This window comes from Suricata suricatta, chromosome 14 (assembly GCF_006229205.1).
Source record: "Suricata suricatta isolate VVHF042 chromosome 14, meerkat_22Aug2017_6uvM2_HiC, whole genome shotgun sequence".
NCBI lineage: Eukaryota > Metazoa > Chordata > Mammalia > Carnivora > Herpestidae > Suricata > Suricata suricatta.
This window is the reverse complement of record NC_043713.1, coordinates 15,861,620-15,883,898: the sequence shown is the minus strand read 5'-3', so window position 1 is coordinate 15,883,898 and position 22,279 is coordinate 15,861,620. Positions and strand designations below refer to the sequence as shown.

The 22,279-nt window shown below is 48.4% G+C and overlaps 1 protein-coding gene across 1 annotated transcript in view; it reads right to left on the bottom strand.

Moving 5' to 3' along the window:
- The window catches only part of CPLX4 (complexin 4), a 20,901-nt gene extending 1,467 nt beyond the window's left edge, over positions 1-19,434 (bottom strand). The window contains exons 1-2 of the mRNA XM_029922419.1: positions 19,268-19,434; positions 14,519-14,606 (exon numbers count right to left, since the gene is read on the bottom strand). Coding sequence (XP_029778279.1) covers positions 14,519-14,606; positions 19,268-19,434 — 255 coding nt within the window. The remainder of the gene's footprint in view (positions 1-14,518; positions 14,607-19,267) is intronic.
- Positions 19,435-22,279: the final 2,845 nt, after the last annotated feature.

Genomic DNA, 22,279 nt, shown 5'->3' with positions numbered 1-22,279 from the left:
CGGTTGTCTCTGGGTACAAAGAACAAGCCAGAGTGAGGTGTACACTCTCTTCTCCGTCAGTAAGGTGGATGTCCCTGGCCTTCTCCAGCTCTAGGGCCTTGTCACTCTGCCCCCTCCAAACTCCTTCTCTTGGTTGGTTCTCTGAGCAGAGAGACAGCAAGCCTGGTTGCAGAGATGCATGAGAGGCTGACTTTGGATGCAGAAGAGACGTGCCCTTTGGGGGTACCTGGAAGGCCTCTGGGAAGAGCCACTCTTGGCCGCAGCCTCCCAAGGTGGGGGAAGCCTCTCCCTGCACTTGGCCAGGCCTTGGCCCCTCAAAGCGCTTAATGGATTAATTAGTTCCTCGTCAAACTGTTGTGGGGATTAATTAGTTAGTTAATCCGCAGGGGCTCCCAGCCAATCCTCCATTTCTATTTATTTTTTATTTACCTACTCTAGAAGTTGCCTTTCTTGCTGATCGTCCTCTGAGCCTTTTTGCAGGGAGGAGGGGAAAGGCGGGACTCCAGCCTGCCCATGCTCAGTTTCTGTAAATGCGGGATATCCCCCCCCCTCTTACATGCCCCAAAAGCAAATATAGCAATTTGAAAAGGCATTCCTGGGACTTCTGACACCCCCCACCCGCCCCTCTGGTTGGTAATAAGATCTCTGTGGATGTCGCCAGATCAAAACAGGCTGGAGTAGCCACCATGGCCTGGAGGGACAGGTGTTAGAGGGACCAAAGCGGGGTGGGCTGGCCAGTCGGTGCTGAGAGCTGGTCCGCTCGTGAGGACAGTGCTCTCTGTCTTCTGTTTCCCTGGTGACCTCGTCATGCTGCCTCTGGGGAGCCTCTGGAACAGATCTTCCCTCAAGGAGGACTTTCAAAGGCTTGGGTGGCTCAGTCGGTTAAGCCACTGACTTCGGCTCAGGTCCTGATCTCATAGTCCGTGGGTTCAACCCCACATCAGGCTCTGTGCTGACCGCTCAGAACCTGGAACCTGCTTCGGATTCTGTGTCTCCCTATCTCTCTCTGACCTTCCTCCTCTTATGCTCTGTCTCTCTCTGTATCAAAAATAAATAAACCATTTTAAAAGATTTTTTAAAAAAAGGAGGACTTTCAGGTTTCTCAACGTGGGGTTTCTAGGCCAGCAACATCAGCAGTCCCTGGGACCTTGTTGGGAATGTTCATCCTCTGAGGTGTTTAAGCATCCGACTTTGGCTCATGATCTTGTGGTTCATGAGTTCAACCCCAGCATCGGGCTCTCTGCTGTCAGCACAAAGCCCACTTTGAATCTTCTGTCCCCCTCTCTCTGCACCTCCCAAACTTGCACCCTCTCCCCTCAAAACTAAATAAATATTAAAAAAAATTAATAAATGCACATCTTGGGCCTCACCCAGACCTGCTGTGAGGGTAGGCCCAACAATCTTCAACTTTGAAAGCCCTCCTGGTGATTCTGGTGTGTGCTCGCGTTTCAGAACTCTACTTCCCTTGAAGACAGGACTGTGACTCACTCATCTACAAGTCTCAGAACCCGGCAGTGTCTGGTATATAGACACAGACAGTAAATGTTTATTGAATGATTCAATGAGCCTGTGGTCAGAGACTATAATGTCTTAACAATCCGTAAATGCGCAAGTCTGCTTTGCTATAATGAGCTCTGTCTTCATAGCTACTGACTTGTTGGTCTTTCCACTCCCGTTGGGCCAGGATGCCGGGAGGTCCTGTGTCAGCTTGAGAATCGGCTTGCCTTATAGGCTGTGTGACCTTGAGCACCTTGCACAACCTCTCTGAGCTTTACTTTCTTAGCTGTACATTGGGATTCTGTTATTTGGCTTAGGATTGTAGAGGATTGTTTCGATGACACCTGAATTATTAAGTCATCACCCATGGGTGGCTCTTCACAAACAGGAAAACTCCCAGGGGTGGGCTGCGGATTTGCATTGGACAGTCAAGTCTCCTGCACAGGGTGATCGGGCTTATCAGAGGCCCTGCTCTCTTTGCACCGTCCCTCTGGCCGAGAAATGGCCCCCGCTCTCAATCCAGTCACATTCCTGGCAGGCTGGCCTATTCATTTCGCTTTCTGCATGACGTCCTCAGTTCTGGGAGAAAGTTTCCAGGCTTCCTTACCCTTTGTCAGACCCATGAGAATGTTAGGAGCTGGGGGATGAGCACTAAAAGAGGTTCTGGCCCCCCAGCACCCCCATGCCTGGCTCCATCCCTCCCTGGGAACCTTGTGCCTGCAGGTTCCCAGTCCGTGACCTCCTGTTCCCCTCCTCCGGCTTAGTGGTGCCCAGGCCAGCGGCTCACTGCACTCTCCCGGCACAGGCCTGCTGAAGGGGCTTGAGACCTTCCGGAATACATGTAGGCAGGGAGTTTGGGGTCCCGGGCAGCCTGAGTGTGGCCTAAAAGAGGGATGTGGGCTTTGAGCAGGCCTGTCCCTTTGGCCTTAGAGACTTTTCACTCCATGTGAAAGGATACAGCCCAAGGGACAGAGGGGAGCCCTCTAAAGCATGGCACCCAAGGCAGGTGGCTCCAATTATCCAGTCTAAAGGGAGTACTCAGTGTTGTCAGCGGCCATGGCCAGAGTCCTACAGTCACCACCCTTCCAGAAGGACAATGTTACTGACCGTCTGGACAACCAGGAGGGGCCGGTAGTGGCCAGAGGACAACACGGAGCCCTTGGGAACCAAACCTGGACCCCAACCTCGTTAGCACTGGGTCCTAACCACGTGAGCTGGCCCTCGACCTAAGACAGGCCAAGGGTGAGAGTCCCGTGTGTGAAAAGGGGTCGAGGCCTTTTACGGCCTCCTGCGGAGGACCCAGACCATTCCCCTACCATGGCAGCCTACGGCAGTAAGAGATCTGAGTTCGAGGTCCGGCTTTGTCATTTGCCCACCGCATGACCTTGGCCAAGTCACCTTACAGCTTCCGAGGCCCAGGGGAAGGGCCATCAGAGGGTCACTGAGCAGATCAAAGGAGACTTGCCATGCCTGGCTTTGGTAGCTTCTAGAGCCTGGACAAGGGTGGCTGCGGTTAACAATGTTTTTGAGAAAAAAAGTGCAGCTTGCCATCACAATCCCTGCTGAAATGGTCCCTACGATAAAGAATGGAGTGGGCGCCTGGGAGGCTCAGTCAGTTAGGCCTCCGGCTTTGGCTCAGGTCAGATCTCACGTTTGTGGGTTCGAGCCCCGTGTCGGGCTCTGTGCTAACAGCTAGCTCAGAGCCTGGAGCCTGCTTCCAGTTCTGTCTCCTTCTCTCTGCCCCTCCCCCTCTCATGCTCTGTCTCTCTCTGTATTAAAAATAAATAAAACATTAAAAAAAATTAAAAAAAAAAGAATATTAAAAAAAAAGAATGGGGGGCAGTGACACAGGGCGGGGGGCTGAGGGGGTGCGTATAGGCCCTTAAGAGAAAGATCCGTTAAGAGAAAGAGCCATTAAGAAGAATAAATGAAATTTATGTGGCTGCAGCCTTGTCTCCTGGCCTCCTAACCTCCCTGCTGACATGTCTTGCGCGAACTTTCTGCTGAGCATGGACAAAACAGCCTCGGGAGACCAGGGATATTCTGACACATCAAAGAACGGACAATAACGGCTCCAGACTCCCCCAGACGCAAGTGCAGTCACAGACGAGACGAATCGGCTCCAGGCAGGGGAGGAGGCTTAGCCTGAGAAGCACGGGGTGGACTCCTGAGTGAGTGAGCTCGTTAGGGGCCCGACAAGCTATACTTTATTCCTAGAGGTTCTGTCTCAGAGGCCTTCTCGTGTCTAGAAGTCTTATCAATTTGGGGATATCGTTTAATGCAGCTAAGAGCTAATTATGCTTATGCCGGCTGACCAGAAGCTGTTTTAATCTCTTGGTTTTTAACCAGATTTATAATCTTAATTGCCAGCGATGAATGCCCCATTATTTAAATAGCCCTCCACCCTGCACCTGTTACTCCCTGTGACTGATTTCTGACCTTTCCCTGAAGACTCGGCACCGCGCTGGATTCACACGGTCCGCGCCCTAGATTTTGACAAGCTGGTCTTCACCTCATCCCAAACTTGACATATGTTGGCAAACGATCATATCTTCAACAGTTAATCGTGAAAAAGCTGAGTGTTGGCCATTTTTCCTCCAATCTAGTCAATCAGGCGCGCTTGGGTGGCTCAGTGGGTTAAGTGTCCAACTCTTGATTTTGGCTTAAGTGATGCTCTCACAGTTTGTGAGTTTGAGCCCCACGTCCAGCTCTGTGCTGGCGGCATGGAGCCTGCTTGGAATTTTCATTCTCTCTCTCTCTCTCTCTCTCTCTCTCTCAATATAAATAAACAAACACTAAAAAATAATCTGGCCGATCAAACTTGGTATATAGTAAGTACCTATTTGTTTGATTCTAGGCAGATTTTATTTTGGTTTCGGTCTGTTTCTTTACTTGTGGCCTACATGATACCAAACAGCTAGACTAATGGGTTTCTTTGTTGAGTTGATCTAACATGAGATGTTTCCACCTCTGTGAGGACCGGTGACTGCCAGGCTTTACAAACCGCCTCTTACTGTCCTAGGTGTGAGTAGGGGGGCTGCGCTGGCTTCTAGGCAAGGTGACGGCCCCCCCTGGTTCCTGTCCTGCCTGGAGCTGAGACTCTGGGGGAGTGGGATAGAGATCAAAGAGCACAGCCAGTCCACAAATGCCTCCATGGAAAGCGAAAGGGAGCATGGCCTCCTTGCCACAGGTCATGGGGTATTCGGGCTGGACCAGGTGGGAGGGAGGCGGGAGCCCTGGGGAGCCAGGCCCCAGCCGACCCACTCAAGCTTGTTCTGAGCACTTGCTGCTGAATGTCAGAGCCAAGTGTATGTTCTATCCCTCGGGACAGTGGCCCTCAACCCTCTCTGGGCCCTGAATCCCTTGTGACACCAAGAAAAATGGCTAGCACCCGCCCCCAGAGAATTGGCTCCAATATTCTGTGGCAGGGACTTATGTGATATAATTTTTTAAATAATTTTTTTAATTTTTATTTTTGAGAGAGAGAGACAGACAGAGCATGAGTGGGGGAGGGGCAGAGAGAGAGAGAGACAGAGAGGAGACACAGAATCCAAAGCAGGCTCCAGGCTCTGAGCTGTCAGCATAGAACCCGACACGGGGCTGGAACCCACGAACCATGAGATTGTGACCTGAGCTGAAGTCAGATGCTTAACCGACTGAGCTTCTGGGTGAGAGAATGTTTAAAAGCTTCCCAGATGACTCCCGCGTCTGAGCAGCGTGGGGAATCTTGTCTGGGGTTTGCTAGCTGCTTTGTCTGCTGCACCAACGTCTTCCCTCCTCAGCCTTGGACAGAGGGCGTGGATCTGACGTCTTCGGTCAACAGAGTGCACACATATAGGACTCATAACAGATGGAAATTTCTAGGTACCAGCTGTGTGCCTCTTCTACTTCTTTCCTTTACAAGGCCATTGCTCAAGGAGCTCCTAGAGGTCACCATCCAAGCCTCTCATTTGACAGAGGAGGAGGCTGAGGTCCCGAGGGGGTTTACAGCCTGCGCTGCTATGGCCAGTGGGGTCAGATCGGCTTGGGGTCTTATCTTGCTTTGCCAGTCACAGGTGGTGTGACCTTGGGAAGCCCCTCTTCCCCTCCCCCTCCCAGCCAGGGCTCCTATCTGTGAAGGGGAAATAGCATGGAACTCCCTTACTAGAGAGTGTGGCATGGCGAAGTGGCAGGTCCTGTATTCCCACGGCACCCGTGTCCCTGGGCTCTTTTTGTCCTTCCCCAGGTCCCTGCAGGACGTTCAGTCCGTGGGGCGTACTGATCTGGGACAGGATGGGGAGGAGAAGGCAGGGAGGGCCCCTGACTGAGCTTCTGATGGCCTCAGTCCACCCTCCCACCTCTCCACCCCCGAAACAGCTGCTGGAGCAGGAGGTTTCCGTGTCCCGGACCCTGCTGGGCAGCCCAAGGGCTCCTGACCTAGAGGAAGCAGACAAAGAAAGGTCCACAGAATCCTCTCCTTTTTTAAGAGGCAAATTTTAAATTCCCTTTTAAGGGAGCTTTCAGAGTGCCACGTCTAAAGACAACTCCACTGATAGATTTTCTTCTGCCTTCACCTTTATTCAAAATGAATGATGCCCTGAATACAGCAGACAAACACCAGGTGTAACTAAATCATATAGCTCTGCAGGGGACGCAACATTATTTTTCAATGACTAACCTAGATTGACAATTCCGTTAATAGGATTAGGGTTCATTGTGGAACTGTTTTCTCTTATTAATTTGGCTTGACTTACATATACATCTTGAATCGGCTAAGGAGAGGGGCACATTTGTTTTTAGAAAGCATCTTGTGGCTTTATTTCAAGCGTGTGACTTCCTCTATTTGAAGAAACATGTCATTTTAATTATAACATAAACTTTGTACTTTATACAAGTTATAATGTCTCATCGAGACTCATTCTTTTCAGGAGAACTTATTTTAATATAACTCTTACGGCAGACACCTTCTTTCTGCTGTTTTTTTTAATGTTTTATTTATTTTTGAGAGAGACAGAGAGAGAGAGAGACAGTGTGAGCAGGGGAGGGTCGGAGAGAGAGGGAGACAGAGAATCTGAAGACAGGCTCCAGGCTCTGAGCTGTCAGCGCAAAGCCCAACGCGGGGCTCAAACTTATGAACCGTGAGATCATGACCTGAGCCGAAGTTGGATGCTTAACCAACTGAGCCACCCAGGTGCCCCCTTTCTGCTGCTTTTGATACTTTGTTCTTTGAGTATATATATATATATATATTAAAAATTTTTTTTAATGTTTTATTTATTTTTGAGACAGAGAGGGACAGAGCATGAGTGGGGAGGGGCAGAGAGAAAGGGAGACACAGAATCCGAAGCGGGCTCCAGGCTCTGAGCTGTCAGCACAGAGCCCGACGCGGGGCTGGAACCTATGAACCGTGAGATCATGACCTGAGTCAAAGTCGGAGGCTTAGCCTACTGAGCCACTCAGGCACTCCTATTTTTTTTTTCCTTTCCCCCAATAACATCTGACATTCGGCAAACATTTCATGTATGTAGGTGTGTATATGCACACGTGTGCACAATTTCCACATGGCAGGCACCGTGCAAGGCACTGAGGACAAAGATGAGTAACTCGGGCCCCTTTTTAAAGAGCACACAGTCTAGCGGGAGAGAATACTCTGGGGCGTAGGGTCACGTAAGAGACGTGGACTGGGGATGATGGGAGCACGACATGAGGGCAGTGGGGAGAAGAGGGTTCCAGAAGTTTCTATAAGAGGTGGCACTAGAGCAAAGTCTTATGGGAAGGAAAGGGGTCACAGAGAGCACAGTGGAGGGAAAGAAGCGGGAGGAAAGTCCAGTCCAACCAGAGAATTGCAAGAGCTCAGACTGGAAAAAATCCCTCATGGCCTGCAGGGCAAGGGATCAGGACTTGATTCTCACAAGTTATGATAAACCTTTTTTTTTTTTTTTAAACAGGGGAGAAACAGAATCAGATCTGCATTTTGGAAACCTCACTCTGCAATTTTGAGGGAAGAGCCATGGACGAGCTGTTGTAGTAAAAGAGGTGAGAAATGATGGGGTGCCTGTGTGGTTCAGTTGGTGAAGCGTCCTACTCTTGGTTTTGGCTCAGATCATGGTCTCACGGTTGGGGAGATTGAGCCTCCCATCGAGCTCAGTGCTGACAGAGTGGAGCCTGCCTGGAATTCTCTGTCTCCCTCTCTCTCTGCCCTTCTCCCACTTACGCTTGCTCTCTCTCTCTGTCTCTCTCAAAATAAATAAACTTAACAGAAAAGAAATGGGGGGCCTAAGTGACTCAGTCGGTTAAGCATCTGACTTGGGCTCAGGTCATGATCTCATGGTTTGTGGGTTCAAGCCCTGCATGGGGCTCTGTGCTGACAGCTCAGAGCATGGAACCTACTTCAGATTCTGTGTCTCCCCCTCTCTCTGCTCCTTCCATGCTCATGCTCTGGTTCTCAATAATAAATAAAAATGTTTAAAATTTTTAAAAAAGGAAGAAAGAAAGAAAGAAGTGACGAGGTCTACATTTGGGGATGAGCTGAGAATTCTGCAGGAGGGGAAGTTGGGTGACCTGGTGATTTACTGGAGGTGAGACAGGAGGAGGGGGGAGAGTCAAGGGTGACTTCCTGCCACCGACCCCCCTCCCCCGGAATTGGCTGGGGGTGGGAGTGGGGGGGCGGTGGGATCGGTGGAGATGGGGCCTACAGGAGGGGCAGGCTTGGCGGGAGAGCTGGCTAATCTGTCCTGGATATGAACGCACCAGTCAAATGCAGGGAGAAGAGACGGGCTGCAGGAATCAGTTCAAGAATCATCCCTGCACAGACAGGTGGTGGCTGAAGGTCACAGCAAGATGCCACCACCCCCCAGCCCCCACCCGGGGCAGAGTGTGCAGATTCAGTGGGGAAAAAAGCAGACCTGGAATATTCCAGAACTGGGGGAGGGGGCAGCAGACGGAAGAAGGGTAAGCCATGAGGAGGACACAGAAGGAGGGGGAGCACAAGGCCTGGGAGCTGAGCAGAGAGAGGACTTTTGGGGGAAGTGCGGGCCGGCACGGCAGGAAAGGAAGAGACACAGGTGTCCGAGAACATGGCAGAACTGCTTACTGTGTCCAGACAGGCCACCCAGCAGTGAAGGAGGAAAGTTTCAGCGGAGTGGTGGGAACCGGTCACTCAGGGAAGGTACCCAGAAAGGAATGTTTGACCTTCTTTCTAAAGAAGAGACAACAGAGATGGAAAACCCAGGTGAAGATACAGGAGGTAATGGGCTGATCGAAATCCAGACCTAACGCACACTTATTTGCTTATGTGATTCCTGCAATTAAAAGGGTCATCCAGGGTGGATGGGTCAGTGGGTTACGCGTCCGACTTCGGCTCTGGTCACCATCTCCCGGCTGGTGGGTTCGGGCCCTGCATTGGGCTCTGTGCTGACAGCTCAGAGCTGGAACTGCTCTGGATTCTGTGTCTCCCTCTCTCTCCGCTCCTCTCCCGCTCACACTCTGTGTCTCTTTCTCAAAAATAAATAAACATTCAAAAAATAATTAAAGGGGTCATCCAAAGACAATACCAATAAATAGTATTGTCATTAGCAGTGAATGCCAAACTGGGAGGCGAGGCCTTTTCCTGTCCCCTGGGGGGCTGGGTCCAAATTCCTCCTTTTCCCAGTCCAAATTTCCTTCCCCCGGTCAGCATTCAGCGAGACTCTCGGGAAATACCAGCCAAATAGTTTCTTTAGAAAATACAGTTTTAATTCCAAGATGTGACATAGTTATCCTCATTAGATGTGACAGCTCCCGGGAAGACATTTTCCTCAAATCTGCTCTCTGTTGGGCCTTGGTGAGGGGAAGGGCCCAGAGCCACCTTCCTGCTGGCTGTGTGACTCCAGTGCCAGTGACCCTGGGGAATTGTGAATGAGGCACCCAGGGGGGCATCCCTCGTTAGCTGGAGGACGGGCGAATGCATCCAGCTCCCCGAGGGCGGCTGACACTATTAGCACGGCTGCTTCCCCCGTATGGACTGTCTAAGACAACACAGGGCTTAGAAGTCTACACCTGGAGGGGAGGGAACGGTTGTCATTAGGGGTCCGGTATGGCCCTGGTGACTCTTGCTTTCTGCCCAGCACTGTTTTCTTGTTGGACAGTTGTGTTCGTTCCCAAGTCTACCCTCCTGGGTGGAGATACGGTTTAGAGAGGGTGAAGGGAGCCCCGGGCACGGGAAGTACTGGGTGAGGGGAGCCGGGGGCACAGGGAGGAGTGGGTGAAGGGAGCCGGGGGCACAGGGAGGACTGGGTGAAGAATAAGGAGGCTGGCACTGTCAGCTGTGTGACCTTGGGCATGTCCCTTGATTTAAATGAATTTTATGATGATGCAGTGACATGTGGTTTTTTATATACATAAAAAATAAGTTTAATAAAAATAGAAATACCCTTCAGACACAGGGTCAAGGAGCCCACTCCAGCTCCAGGAGGAGAGTCCGGATAGGTGGTAGGAGGGGTGGCGGGTGAGTGCCTCAAGTGACCCTGCTTCTCCTGAGGCTATGGCTAATTGTTAACAACAATTAGTAAAATTGTATAATTGGTAGGATTGTATTGTCCTACCAAGGTCTCTGATGACCCCTTTTATAGTCCTCATGCCTTGCCTTCCATCCCCAGGACTTATTTATCTCCTAGCTGGGAAGTCTGTGCCCTTTGACCCCTCTCACCTGTTCACTGGCCCCACCCCCACCTGCACCCACCAATCTCTTCTCTGAATCTGAGTTCTTTTTTATTAACTTTATTAAAATTTCTTTAATGTGTATTCATTTTTGAGAGAGAGAGAGAGACAGACAGAGCATGAGTGGGGGAGGGGCAGAGAAAGAAGGAGACAGAATCTGAAGCAGGCTCCAGGCTCTGAGCTGTCAGCACAGAGCAGGATGTGGGGCTCGAGCCCACGAACTGCAAGATCATGACCTTGCAGTTTAACTGACTGAGCCACCCAGGTACCCTTGAGTTCTTTTTTAAAGATTCCACATAAAAATGAGATCATACAGTATTGTCTTTCTCTGTCTGACTTATTTCACTTAGCATCCTCAAGGTCTGTCTATATTGTTGGAGCTGAATAATACATACGTGTATACACACATACACACACAGCAAGCTGGCTATTTTTAACTGCAGTAATAGGATAGGTAATTAATTAATTGAAGCAATCAAGATGCCAAGCCCCACGAAGATGGACATAACATTAGGGACTTGGTGGCCCCGTCCACCCTTGCAGCGCCTACCTGGCCTGGGCCTCCGTTAGCCCTCCCCCGCCGCTCCAAGGGTGTGGCACTGGCCGCCTGCCCCTCGAGCCTTTCCCTGGAGGTCTGGACAAACTGTGGTGACCTTGAGCTTTCCCAGTCACAGCGATGCCCATGGGCACTGCCTGATATTCCAGGGCCTCCCTGCTCCTCCTGGGAACATCTAGGAGATGAAGAGCTCCAATTCAGTCCCCATCACGGGTTTGAATGGCATTCTAGGGGTTCCACTGAGAGGAGTCTTTCTGCACAATCCACGGAACATCTGAGGGTTACAGACAGTTCTGTGTGACCGGCAGCCTGGGCCGTCCAGATATGCTGGCCTGGTCCGGTATGAGCATCAAAGCGTGGCTTTCAAGGCCCAGGGAAGGACTGTCCCCCATAGCGGCCACTTCCCCAAAGTCATCCCCTGTCAGGGCTGAGTAAGCTCCCAATTCCTTCTCCTCACCCTGGTTACGGGCCTCTCAAAATCCCTCTCCATCCTGCTTCCTGCGGAACCCACTGACACGGGTTTGTCTTCTAGCTCTATGTCCTGGCACACCATGGGAAGACCCGGCTGCTCGGACACGCCCCTCCCAGCCTGTCCCCGCCCCGGGCCCCTCAGGGGCGCTGCCACCTCCTGTTTTGTGACAGCTGCTCCTAGGAGAGCCCTCCAGGCCCTTCCAGGAGAGCCAGCACGGAGACCGGAGACCGCTGCACAATACAATGCAGGATGTGGTCCTTAGTAGCAACGGAATAGACTTCCGGGGAAAAACGAAAGGTCCCGTCCAGTCCATATATTTATTTCTGTTCCCCACCGCGCCAGCGCCCCTGCTACAGCCAACAGTCCCCACGGAAGAAATGATAAGAGCGGCGGAACCGGTTCTGTGCGGAGCGCACGGCTGCCCGCGCGCTGCGCTGGGGACACCAGGGGGCGCGAGGGGCCGACTCCGGTCGTGGAAGCCAGGACAGGAGTGGCCACTAGGCTCCGACAGGAAGCTGCGGACCAGAGACTGATCTTCGCCTGGGAAATGCGTCTGTCCCCCTACCCCTGGGGGTGGGATCCTGAAGGCCCGCGGCGCCCAGAGCCCAGATGGGACGGGTGGGAGGGGACCGAGTGACCTGTAACAGCCACAGGAGGGGCGAGGGTCCAAGGGTGGGGCTAGAATTCACAGGTAAGGTGCTGCCTTGACGTCGGAGCGTGTGCCACATCATCTGGGGATAACAGGACAAAGTGAAACCGGAAGAGTGTTGGTGTTGTATGACCTACTTTCCATTGATTACCATTTTATGGATACTGTAATTGGGTTGGAATTTCCACGTAGTGCATGAAAAGCAGGCGACTGGATTGCTATTTTTGTTTTGTTTTGTTTTGTTAGCATTTTTCACACCACAGGCCTGTCCTTGAAACGCTGCGCACAATCAATCCATTTTCACAAAATGCAGCCATAAAATCAAAGAACCCCAGGGAGGCCCCCATTGGAAAGCAAACTGCAGGGAAAGATTAAGCGTAGACCGCTTTCAAGGGATATTCTCATCTATTTCTTTGGACCGTATTTGGAATTTAGTAGTGACTCCCAGGTCTCCAGTGAAGCCATCAGATGACCCGGGAGGGGAAAGGCCAGGTGTCTGCTGGGCCTTGGGTGGGGTTCCCCAAAATCTTGGGCACTACGGGTTGCCCCAAAGGTCTTCGTGCAGGTTTAAGCCACAAAGAGCTCGAAACTGCACTAAAACTTTTGGGACACCTCAAACACTGAGTAGAGACTTCAGAGACCTTGGGGCCTGAGGGAGCTGTGTTCAGACCTTTCTGTAAGTCACGCTTTTCTGTGGTTGAGAGGCCGACATTTCCAATCTGAGTCTCAATTTCCTCATCTGTAAAATGGAAACAATGACACCTGCTTCACAAAGCAGCTCCACTGGGAGCAGTCGATGGACCGTTTCACACTCCTGCACCCAACCCCCAACCCCAGCTGGTGTCAGGGAGCAGAAGCCTGTGCAGAGATAGTCACTGTCGCTCCCCGGGGCCTGACCCTCTCCAGAGAGGATATGAATGTGCATGTTTCGTGGCTATGATTCTTTCCTCTTCTTATGGCTTTTGTTGGAAAGACTCTTGTCCTCCAAAAGATAGCTTGATTCAGAGATTTGGGGATGATTTTTTTCTCTGAAGCCCATCAAGGCCTGCTCCCAAGCAGGTGTTCATTCCTGAGGTTCTGGAAATGAGCAAGACCATTGAGACCTAGGGGCACCTGAGTGACTCAGTCGGTTAAGTGTCTGACTTCAGCTCAGGTCATGATCTTGCAGTTTGTGGGTTCAAGCCCCGCATTGGGCTCTGTGCTGTCAGCTCAGAACCTGGAGCCTGCTTCGGATTCTGTGTCTCTCTCTCTCTTCCCCCACCCGTGCTCTGTTTCTGTCTCAATAATAAATATTTTAAAAATTGGAAAAATAAAAAACCCATCTCTCTCATTAGAGAGAAAGCAATCAAGAGCTCAGATTCTTGACCTCGAGTTGTTGCACTGTTTACACATATCGGTGTGCTTACACAAGGTCTTCGAGACCCCTGGCTCTCATTATGAAGAAATAAGACTTCTGAGCATCGAGATCATTAGACAAAAATAAGAGCTGTCCGCTGTGGAGCTCCTGCCTTTAGTCGGGCGCTGCACTGGGTTCTTAAATGATGTTATCTCAGACTTTGTGAAGCAGGTGTCATTGTTTCCATTGTACAGATGAAGAAGTTGAGGCTCCTATATTTTAAAAAGCAATCTGAGTTTGCACCAGAATTGAAACCAAAATGCAAGCATAATGCAAAAAAACATGAAGCCGGAATTAGGGAGGCAAAAAGCAGAGGCATTCTTTTCAAAATTTGTTGGCTGCAGAGAACATGTTTAAATTTCAGTGTGAGTTTTCCTTCCTTCGGTGAGAACAGACCTGGTTCCCATGGGTCCGTCTCTCTCACAAGGTGGGTGGGGCTAAATTTAACTCTTTGGTGACTTCAGCACTGACCTTGCAGGCCACCCAAGCTCTCTCTCTCTCCCTTTGATTAGTGCTTCCGAAGTCAGCTTCCGGGGGTCCGGCCGGGGACCCACAGGAGCAGTGCCTCGGAGCCCACAGTAACACGTCCACACAATTCTCTTCCCCTCCGGAAATCAGGACTTGGCCAGAGCCGGCAGGTTTTTGCTCTTACCAGCAGCCCTGAGACGGATAGACGCATCGTGCTGGGTGACGACCATCAACTCCATTAAGAAGGAACGGACTGTTCCTTTGAAATACAGACGGAATATGGTAGAAGATACCGGGCTCTGCCTTTCCTGGTTGTGGCACCTGTATCAGGACGGACTTCCTTCCTCGTGCTCCTGCCTCCTCTACCCCAACACGGAGGTGGTGATGGAACCATTCTAGGGGGCTGTTTGGGGAGGAAATGAATTGATATGTACGCGGCCGCAGAACATTATTACGTGACACATTATTATGTATTAGTAAATGCCAGCCGTGATTATTTCCTGACATACAGAAGTTCTACCATCTTTACACAAATTTACATGAAACCCACATTCATAGGCTTTAGCTCTATTTTGTCAAGACAAAAAGGATGTTTATAGAGTTTAAATGATTGGAATCTACTTTTGATGAACTCCAAGGTCAGGGGTCTTTTCACGATATCAGACACCTCAATGAAGACACATAAATGAGTGTGTGTATGTGTGTGTGTGTGTGTGTGTGTGTGTGTATTCATGAATGTGACCCTCTGCTGATAATCAAACATTCTCAAATTATTGGATGTTTACTGGGTAAAGAGCGTCTCACCTTTGGGAGTCTGTACTTTTCTCTGAGGTGAACTCTGAGGCATGCCCTCTCTGCCTTTTTTTGTGCGAATGCAGCATCTCTTTCCATCCTAAAAGTAAAAGAATAGAATAAGCGATCAAAGGATATAGGGAGCTAAGGGCATCCCAGCCAGACGCTGGGATAAATCTTCCTACGTCCGCAAACGTCTGCCTCTCTACCATTCTACTATCATTAACTCACTGCGGACACCTACATCCCAAAGGAGACTTGGTTCTGGGAACCTCTTTAGGTTGCAGCCCAGAGAGTGGCAGGGTGGCGATTCCGAGTGTATGGTTGACGTCGAGGTGTTGCTCTAGATGTGACTTTGGGCCCACAAACATCAGGGCTTGTTAAAAATGCAGCTTCCTGCGTCTGATCTCACAAGGACTCCGTCAGAATCCCTGAGGCCACATGAGGGGAAGCTCCGTTTTTAACAAGCTCCCTGAATGATCCTTATTCAGGTGAAAACAGCTTCCCACACACGGTGGGGATCCTTAGAGGCACATTGCTAGAGAGAGAGTCGTTTCTCTTCATTGTCACCCCTTCTGGACCCCAGTTTTGGTACAGTGCTCCCTCTCCCATTTGGAAGGAGGCACCCCAAACAAGGTAGGATAGATTTCCATAATGCTCTGGGGACCACCTAATTGGACGCAGGATTATGCTGGTTTGAAATAGACTCCCTTGGGGTGTTTGGGTGGCTCAGTTGGTGAAGCGTCCCCTCAATATTTTGCTGTGAAAATTTTCAAACATACAGAAAAGTTCAAAGAATTGTACAGCAAAACATACATAGTCACCGTCTCTAGCCCACAATTAGCATCTTACCACACATGTGTTGTTACATACTCCTCCCTCTCCCCACCCATTCATTTATCTGTCTTATTTTTTGACACATTTCAAACCTGTAGACATCAGTACTCTTTCCCCCAAATACTTCAACATGCATCCATTGACCACCGCTGTCTATTTATTTGTAGTTCTTTTTTTTTTTTTTCCTTTGAAGTAAAACTTGTGTACAATTAGTGCATGGACCTCGACTGCTGGTTAATTGTACGAGGCAACTCGGCTGGGACACAGGGCACTCAGATTAAACACGATGTCTGGGTGTGTCCGGGAGGGTGTTTCCAAATGAGATCCGCACTTGAACCGACGGACTGAAGAAAGCAGACTTCCCTCCTTGGCGTGGGTGGATGGCACCAAGCCACTGAGGGCTCGACTAAGACGAAAAGGCAGAGGAAGGGAGAATTTTCTGTCTGTCTGTCTGTCTGCTTGACCTGAGATCTCAGTCTTCTACCCTTGACTCGGACTTATACTTCCAGTTGGGAACTACACCAGCAACTGTCCTGGCCCCCAGCTTGCAGACGGCAGGTGGTGGGGCTTCCCAGCCTCCATTAGAGCGTGAGCCCGCCCTGACCACCACCCTCGTGTATGCACATACACCTGCGCATGTGTGCCTGTGTATATTTCACCTGTGGGTTCCATTTCTGTGTGTAACCCAAGCCCCTACTAAGATATGAAAAACATTACTACCCCTGAGAAATTTCTCTTATCTCCATCCCCATTAACACCTGCTCCCCGGTCACTGTCCTTTACCCCCATAGATTGATTTTGCCTGTTCTAAACCTTTATATAAATGGAACCATACACTATGCATTCTTTTGTGTGAGGCTTCTTTTACTCAGCATAAAGAACTTTTGAGATTTATCCAGGTGGTGTCATTTGTCAGTTTTTATTTGTGAGTCCGTTGTTTATTCATTCTCCCGTGAATGGGCTTACAGTGTGGCCAACGTTTGATATTGTCTTTTTAATTTTGGCCATTCTGGTGTGTGTTGTGATTACCTTACTGTGATTTTAATTTTCATTTCCGTGATGACTAATGAGATCAGATGGGGCTTTTTTCATGTACGATTTGGCCATTTGTGAAGTGTTGTTCAATTCTTTTGCCCTTTTATTTCGCTTTTATTCTTGAGTTGTAGAAATTCTCTATATACTCTAGATCCCAGTCCTCTGTCAGGTATATTTTGCAAATATTTTCTCTCCATCTGCGACTTGCCTATTAATGTTTTCTTAATGGTGTCTTCTGATGTAAAAGAATTTTCAATTTTGATAAAGTCTATATCACTTAAAAATTTTATGGTGATTGCTTTCAGAGTTCTGTTTAAGAAATCTTTGCCTATGTTCAAGTTGCAAAGATCCTGTTTTTTTCTAAATGCTTTATAATTTTAGCTTTTATATTTAGTTCTGTGATGCCTCTCAAAGTTCAAGTAACAAATGGTCACACAGAAATGATTGAACCATAATTAAGGTAAAGAGACATTTTACTACTATTGAGAGAGATTGGGAGGAAGTGATAAATGGACTATTGTTGCATTCCAGGGGATGAGCTATGGAAGACTCCAGCAACACACAGGAAACCATACCTCTTGCCAGAGGGAAGCACATTGGCCCCATTGGCCCGCTACTATTTCTTAAGTTGAGTGACTACATAAATTGATACTATTCTCACACACACACACACACACACACACACACACACACACACACACACAAAGCCAAGTAGTTGGCAAATAAACCAACCCTTGGGTTGACCACACCATTGGGGCATTCTGGCCTTTTCTCTATCTAGATAATGTGGGGGAAAATCAGGACATTCGTGAACACACAGATGTTTGTGACCAGGCTTATTGCTTGGACCTCTTAAATGATAATTTCCATCATCAGATGTCTAGTCTAAATTTCTGACAGGTTTCTTTTATTATCTCACTTGAGCCAAGAACATTGGGTACAATGGTTCTACTTCCATTTCATCATTAGCCTGTGCTCAGTTTGCTCGTTCACCCACCACGGGCAAAGCCTACACGCAAGGGATTCTGTTCTTTGGCCTCAGCTTGATCTCAGCACCAACCCTCTGGTGGCAGTAGCGTTTATTATTATTTTTAATGACTAATTTACTGCAGAGCCCAGCACAATACATTCTAGATAGTTTATAAGCCACAATTTCTTTCAGAAAAAATTCAATAGACAAGGTTTCCATTAAATGTAGCCCTTTAGGGGCGCCTGGGTGGCTCAGTCCATTAAGCATATGAGTTTGGCTAAGGCCATGATCTCGAAGTTCATGAGTTTGAGCCCTGTGTAGGATTCTGTGCTGACTGCTCAGAGCCTGGAGCCTGCTTTGGATTCTGTGTCTCCCTTTCTCTCTGCCCCTCCGCTGCTCATGCTCTGTCTCTTTCTTTCTCTCAAAAATAAATAAATATTAAAAAATAATAAGTAAATGTGGGCCTTTGTCCTTTCTTAGGTTCCTTCAAGTCTATTAACCTTTCACCTATTATCATCTTAGCAAAAGGACTTAGGCAACTATTAGGTAAGTGATGGTTAGTGAAAGAGCTGTGATGGCAACAAGAAATACCCTTATTAAATCAGAATTTTTTTCTAAAGTAGGCTCGATGCCCGAGGTGGGGCCTGAACTCACAACCCCGAGATCAAGAGTCCCATGCTCTACTGACTGAGCCAGCCAGGTGCCTGAGAAATATCTTTACTAAATATATTTTTTTAAAAACCGTGAACATGTAACATCAAGTTTGAGGCTTCAATTTTTCATTGTTAAGAGTCTTAAGTGAATTCTACCTTAAAATCTAAACAATTACATACAGATTATACTCAAAGATCGGTCTACAGCAGTGAAAAATTGTTGGCAGTATTCACATTCTACAATGCCCAGCTAAAATGTTACTGATGTTTTATTTTTATTTTTTTTTTAATTTTATATAGTCCAGAGAATGCACTTATGTTCTGGAGGTACATTGCTCAAGTATTTAGGGGTAAAGCTTCTGATATTGGCAATTTACTTTAAAAATGGTTCTGTCTAGAGGCGCCTGCGTATCTCAGTCGGTTAAGCGTCTGACTTTGGCTTGGGTCATGATCTCTCAGTTTATGAGTTCCAGCCCCGCATCAGGCTCTGTGCTGGCAGCTCGGAGCCTGGAGCCTGCTTTGGATTCTGTGATTCCCTCTCTCTCTGCCCCTCCCCCACCTGTGCTCTGCCTCTGTCTCTCAAAAATAAACAAACATGAAAAAAATGTAAACAACATTAAAAAAATAAAGATGGTTCTATCTATCCAACTAACCATCTATAAGTAAATACAACAAAATGCTAACTTTTGACCTTTTTCATAGGTTTTTATGGGTATTCATTATACTGTTCTGCTTTACTGTTGCTTTAAATTATAATAAACAGTCCTCAAATTTACAGTCTTTGAGGAGCCAAGTCTTAGGACATAATCCCCATGTTGTGCTTTCTAGGGTTTCAAAAAGATAAAGAAAAAGAGTGCACTGCGTGTGCCTCTTCCAGAGGCAAAGCTTTCTTACAACCTGGAAGCCGTCTGTGTGCCAGGAGGGCAAGTTTGGGCAAACGGTAGAGACAGGCTCACGGGCTGTCATCGGAGCCCGTCAGCTGAGGCTCATTCAAATGAACCTTGACCAGAACGCGGGTTAAGCCGCTTGAAGAACAACACACAGATTCATTTATTATTTTTCACTGTCATCCCTGCAGGTAGGCAACTGCGGAGGCTAGGAAATCATTCTCTGAGCAGAACATTCTTTCCTAAGGTTAGAGGCAAGTGCACAGCACGAGGAAAGGTGTCTAAACAGCAAAGAGAAAGAAACGGGGGAGCTGAAGGAGGTCTGGCCAGAATTCAGTGCTTTGGGATCTTTAAGGGAAACGAAGGCACGTGTACTCACTTCTCCTCAATCATTTGCTTTTGATACTCCTCATACTCCTCTCTAGTCATGCCATGAGCTGCTGCCGGATCAGATGTCCCTCCTTCTTCTTTGCTTTCTTCAGACCCGCCACCAAGTCCTAAATTCTTTACCTGGCTGCTTATCATACTTTTCACAAAGAAGGCCATTGGGTCTGCTCCAGCAAAATAAAACCAAAACTCAGAACTTGAAGGAAAACAACAACAAAAGACAGATCTCCAGATATCCTCAATGATGGCGACGCGCGTTCAAGAGCGGTCTTTGAACGGCCTCATCCGCTCAAGGACAGGGTGGTCTGTGGCCGTAAAGCTGGATTAAAGAGATGAACATAATACAGGGAGGCAGATGGTTCAGATTATAAAGCACACAATCAGATGCAACCGACTACTTTCTGAATTAATGCACTAAGCTAATTTCAGAAGCGAAAAGTCCCTCACGTTATCTACTCTTCGCCCTACCCATTTCTAAATTTGAAATTATTAAGCACGGTAGGGCTCCAGCGAGAGTCCTGTTTCAATTAATCAGAGCTGACTGATTACGTGGCTGTAATGGAATTTCCAAATTCCAGCCCGGGAGCACAACATCCTGTTGAAAATGAAGTCCAGTGAGGCTCAAACCCCAAAGGCTTCATTAGGCAAAAATAATCCTTTGATCCGTCATTTTATCTCATTGGACTCTGAGTACGATGCAAGGATTTGCCTTTTGGTTTGCTTGAGTTCTGTACTGCCTCCGTGGCTCCTGTGTCCCCTATGGAAATACTCAAGTCTAAATAAGGTCCTTCACAGGAAGAAAGACCTGGAAGATCACCTGAGCCTTCTCCTGCCCTGAGATGTTACCCTTCTGCTTGGAAATGATGCACCACGTTCAGTGCTTGAGCCCAGGAGGTAAGCACAGTGCCAGGTAAATCATCCCTGTGTGACAGGGTCACCTCTCCCCCTTACATACTGCCCACTCTCTGGGTGCTCTGTTTTCACTTCCTGGTGGACTGTTGACGAGGCTTTTCTAACACGCAGCAGATTCTCAATGGTCATGGTTCTGTTTAGGTCCAGGGAGGACCTGAATATGGCTAAGACTTTAATCTGTTAGCATCTTTCTAGTCAAAGTGCTCCAGGATGAGGTGGGGCAGAGAAAGAGATGGAGGCTATTGTAACCTGGGCTTACTCTTTCGTCTGTAGGCATGGCCCCCTCAGGAAATGGGTCCCTCACATTGTACACAACTGTAGAATCTGGATTTTTGCCCAAAATGCTTGCTTTTATGTATTCTAAGATATTTTGCCTGTTGAGCTATTTAAAGCTGTTGCGAGAGGCACCTGGGTGGCTCAGTCAGTTAAGCGTCTGGCTTTGGCTCAGGTCATGATCTCATGGTTCGTGGGTTCGAGCCTCTCGTCAGGCTCTGTGCTGACAGCTAGCTCAGAGCCTGGAGCCTGCTTGGGATTCTGTGTCTCCCTCTCTCTGATCCTCTCCTGCTTGTGCTGTCTCTCTTTGTCTCTCAAAAATAAATAAGAGACAGAAAAAAATTTTTTTTTAAATAAAGCTGTTGCTAAAATGGTCTCAACTTGAAAGACTGACAAAGATTCAGGATGAAACCAGAACCGTAATAAGTGCTCAGCTGGGAACATGCATTCATATCAGCTCTGCTCTCACTGAAAAAAAATTTTTTTAATGTTTGTGTTTGAAAGAGAGGGAGACAGCGTGAGCAGAGGAGAGGCAGAGAGAGAGGGAGACAAAGAATCTGAAGCAGGCTCCAGCTCCAGGCTCTGAACTGTCAGCACAGAGCCCAACACGGGGCTCGAACCCACAAACCTCAGGATCAAGACCTGAGCTGAAGTCGATGCTTAACCAACTGAGCCACTCAGGCGCCCCTCTGTTTCCATTTCTAACCCCGTTTCCATTGAGGGGGGTGTTTGGACACTTCAGCTGAAGGAGTAAGAGTCCAAATTCTTTTGTGTGCGGGGGAGAGGAGTAATGGAGCAGCGCAGAGACCCTTGGGTAGCAGCTCCAACCATGCCAACTGTTCAGTACCTACCCCCTGGTACGGCTGTTTTACGAAATCAAGTCTCTCACTGTCTCCCCAGTGGCTAATTCCAGTGAAAATGGGATCGTGTCTTTAAAATCTTTTTATTCCTCAGTTTATTACATCAGCCCTTCAGCTTGGAGATCCAATAAACTCTTTGCTGCTGTGTCAAATCTGATTTCTCCAGAAATATCCCAAGACTTGCCAGGAGCAGGACCTCCAAAGGTTTCTCCCTGATTTTCACTATGGCAAGGCGGGCCCGGCGTGTCCCCAACGTCCCAAGCGGCCTCCGCAACCCTGACTGGTGTGCTGGGTTTATCTGTGCACCGTCCCCACCACCGTCCCCCAGCAGGTGCACTGATCAGGCATGAACGCCGTGTCCTCTCATTTCTTTCAAACCCGTCAAATTTATTTAAACCACTTATTTTATTCTATCCAGTATGTCTGTGTGTTATAGCAGAAGAGGGTCTCCCATTTCCTGAGACCACCGCAAGAGACTCTTTTACAACGCTTTCCACCGCAGAAGACAAGGATAAAGACACTGAACATCATGTTTGGAAGTGGCAGAGCCAACATTTAAACCCAGTTTTGTCTGACACCAAAGCCCTACTCTTTGCTTTTACTATGTGGGCTCTCAGGATTGGAATTACTTGGTTAAATAAATGGTGCTTGCCAAGGAGATTAAAGTACTTTTAAAACCGCCATTAGTAATGATTAAGAGTTCCAGCTTGTATTTGCTCATTAAAGATGAAAAACATCAAATGCACTGATTTAGTGAGTTTGTGTTCTTCATTACCAGCAAGGGTAAGCTGTGCCCACTGCCACCTCCACTTCTCTTTTTAAGCTTCTGTGCACTGATCCTGCATGAGGCAGGCCGCCGAGGCTACTGCGTGCAGAGCAAAAGGTAAACATGATCCCAATCGGGGCCTTCTTGGAAAATAAAGATCTACTTATCACCCGAGATCAAGGAAGGAGAAAAG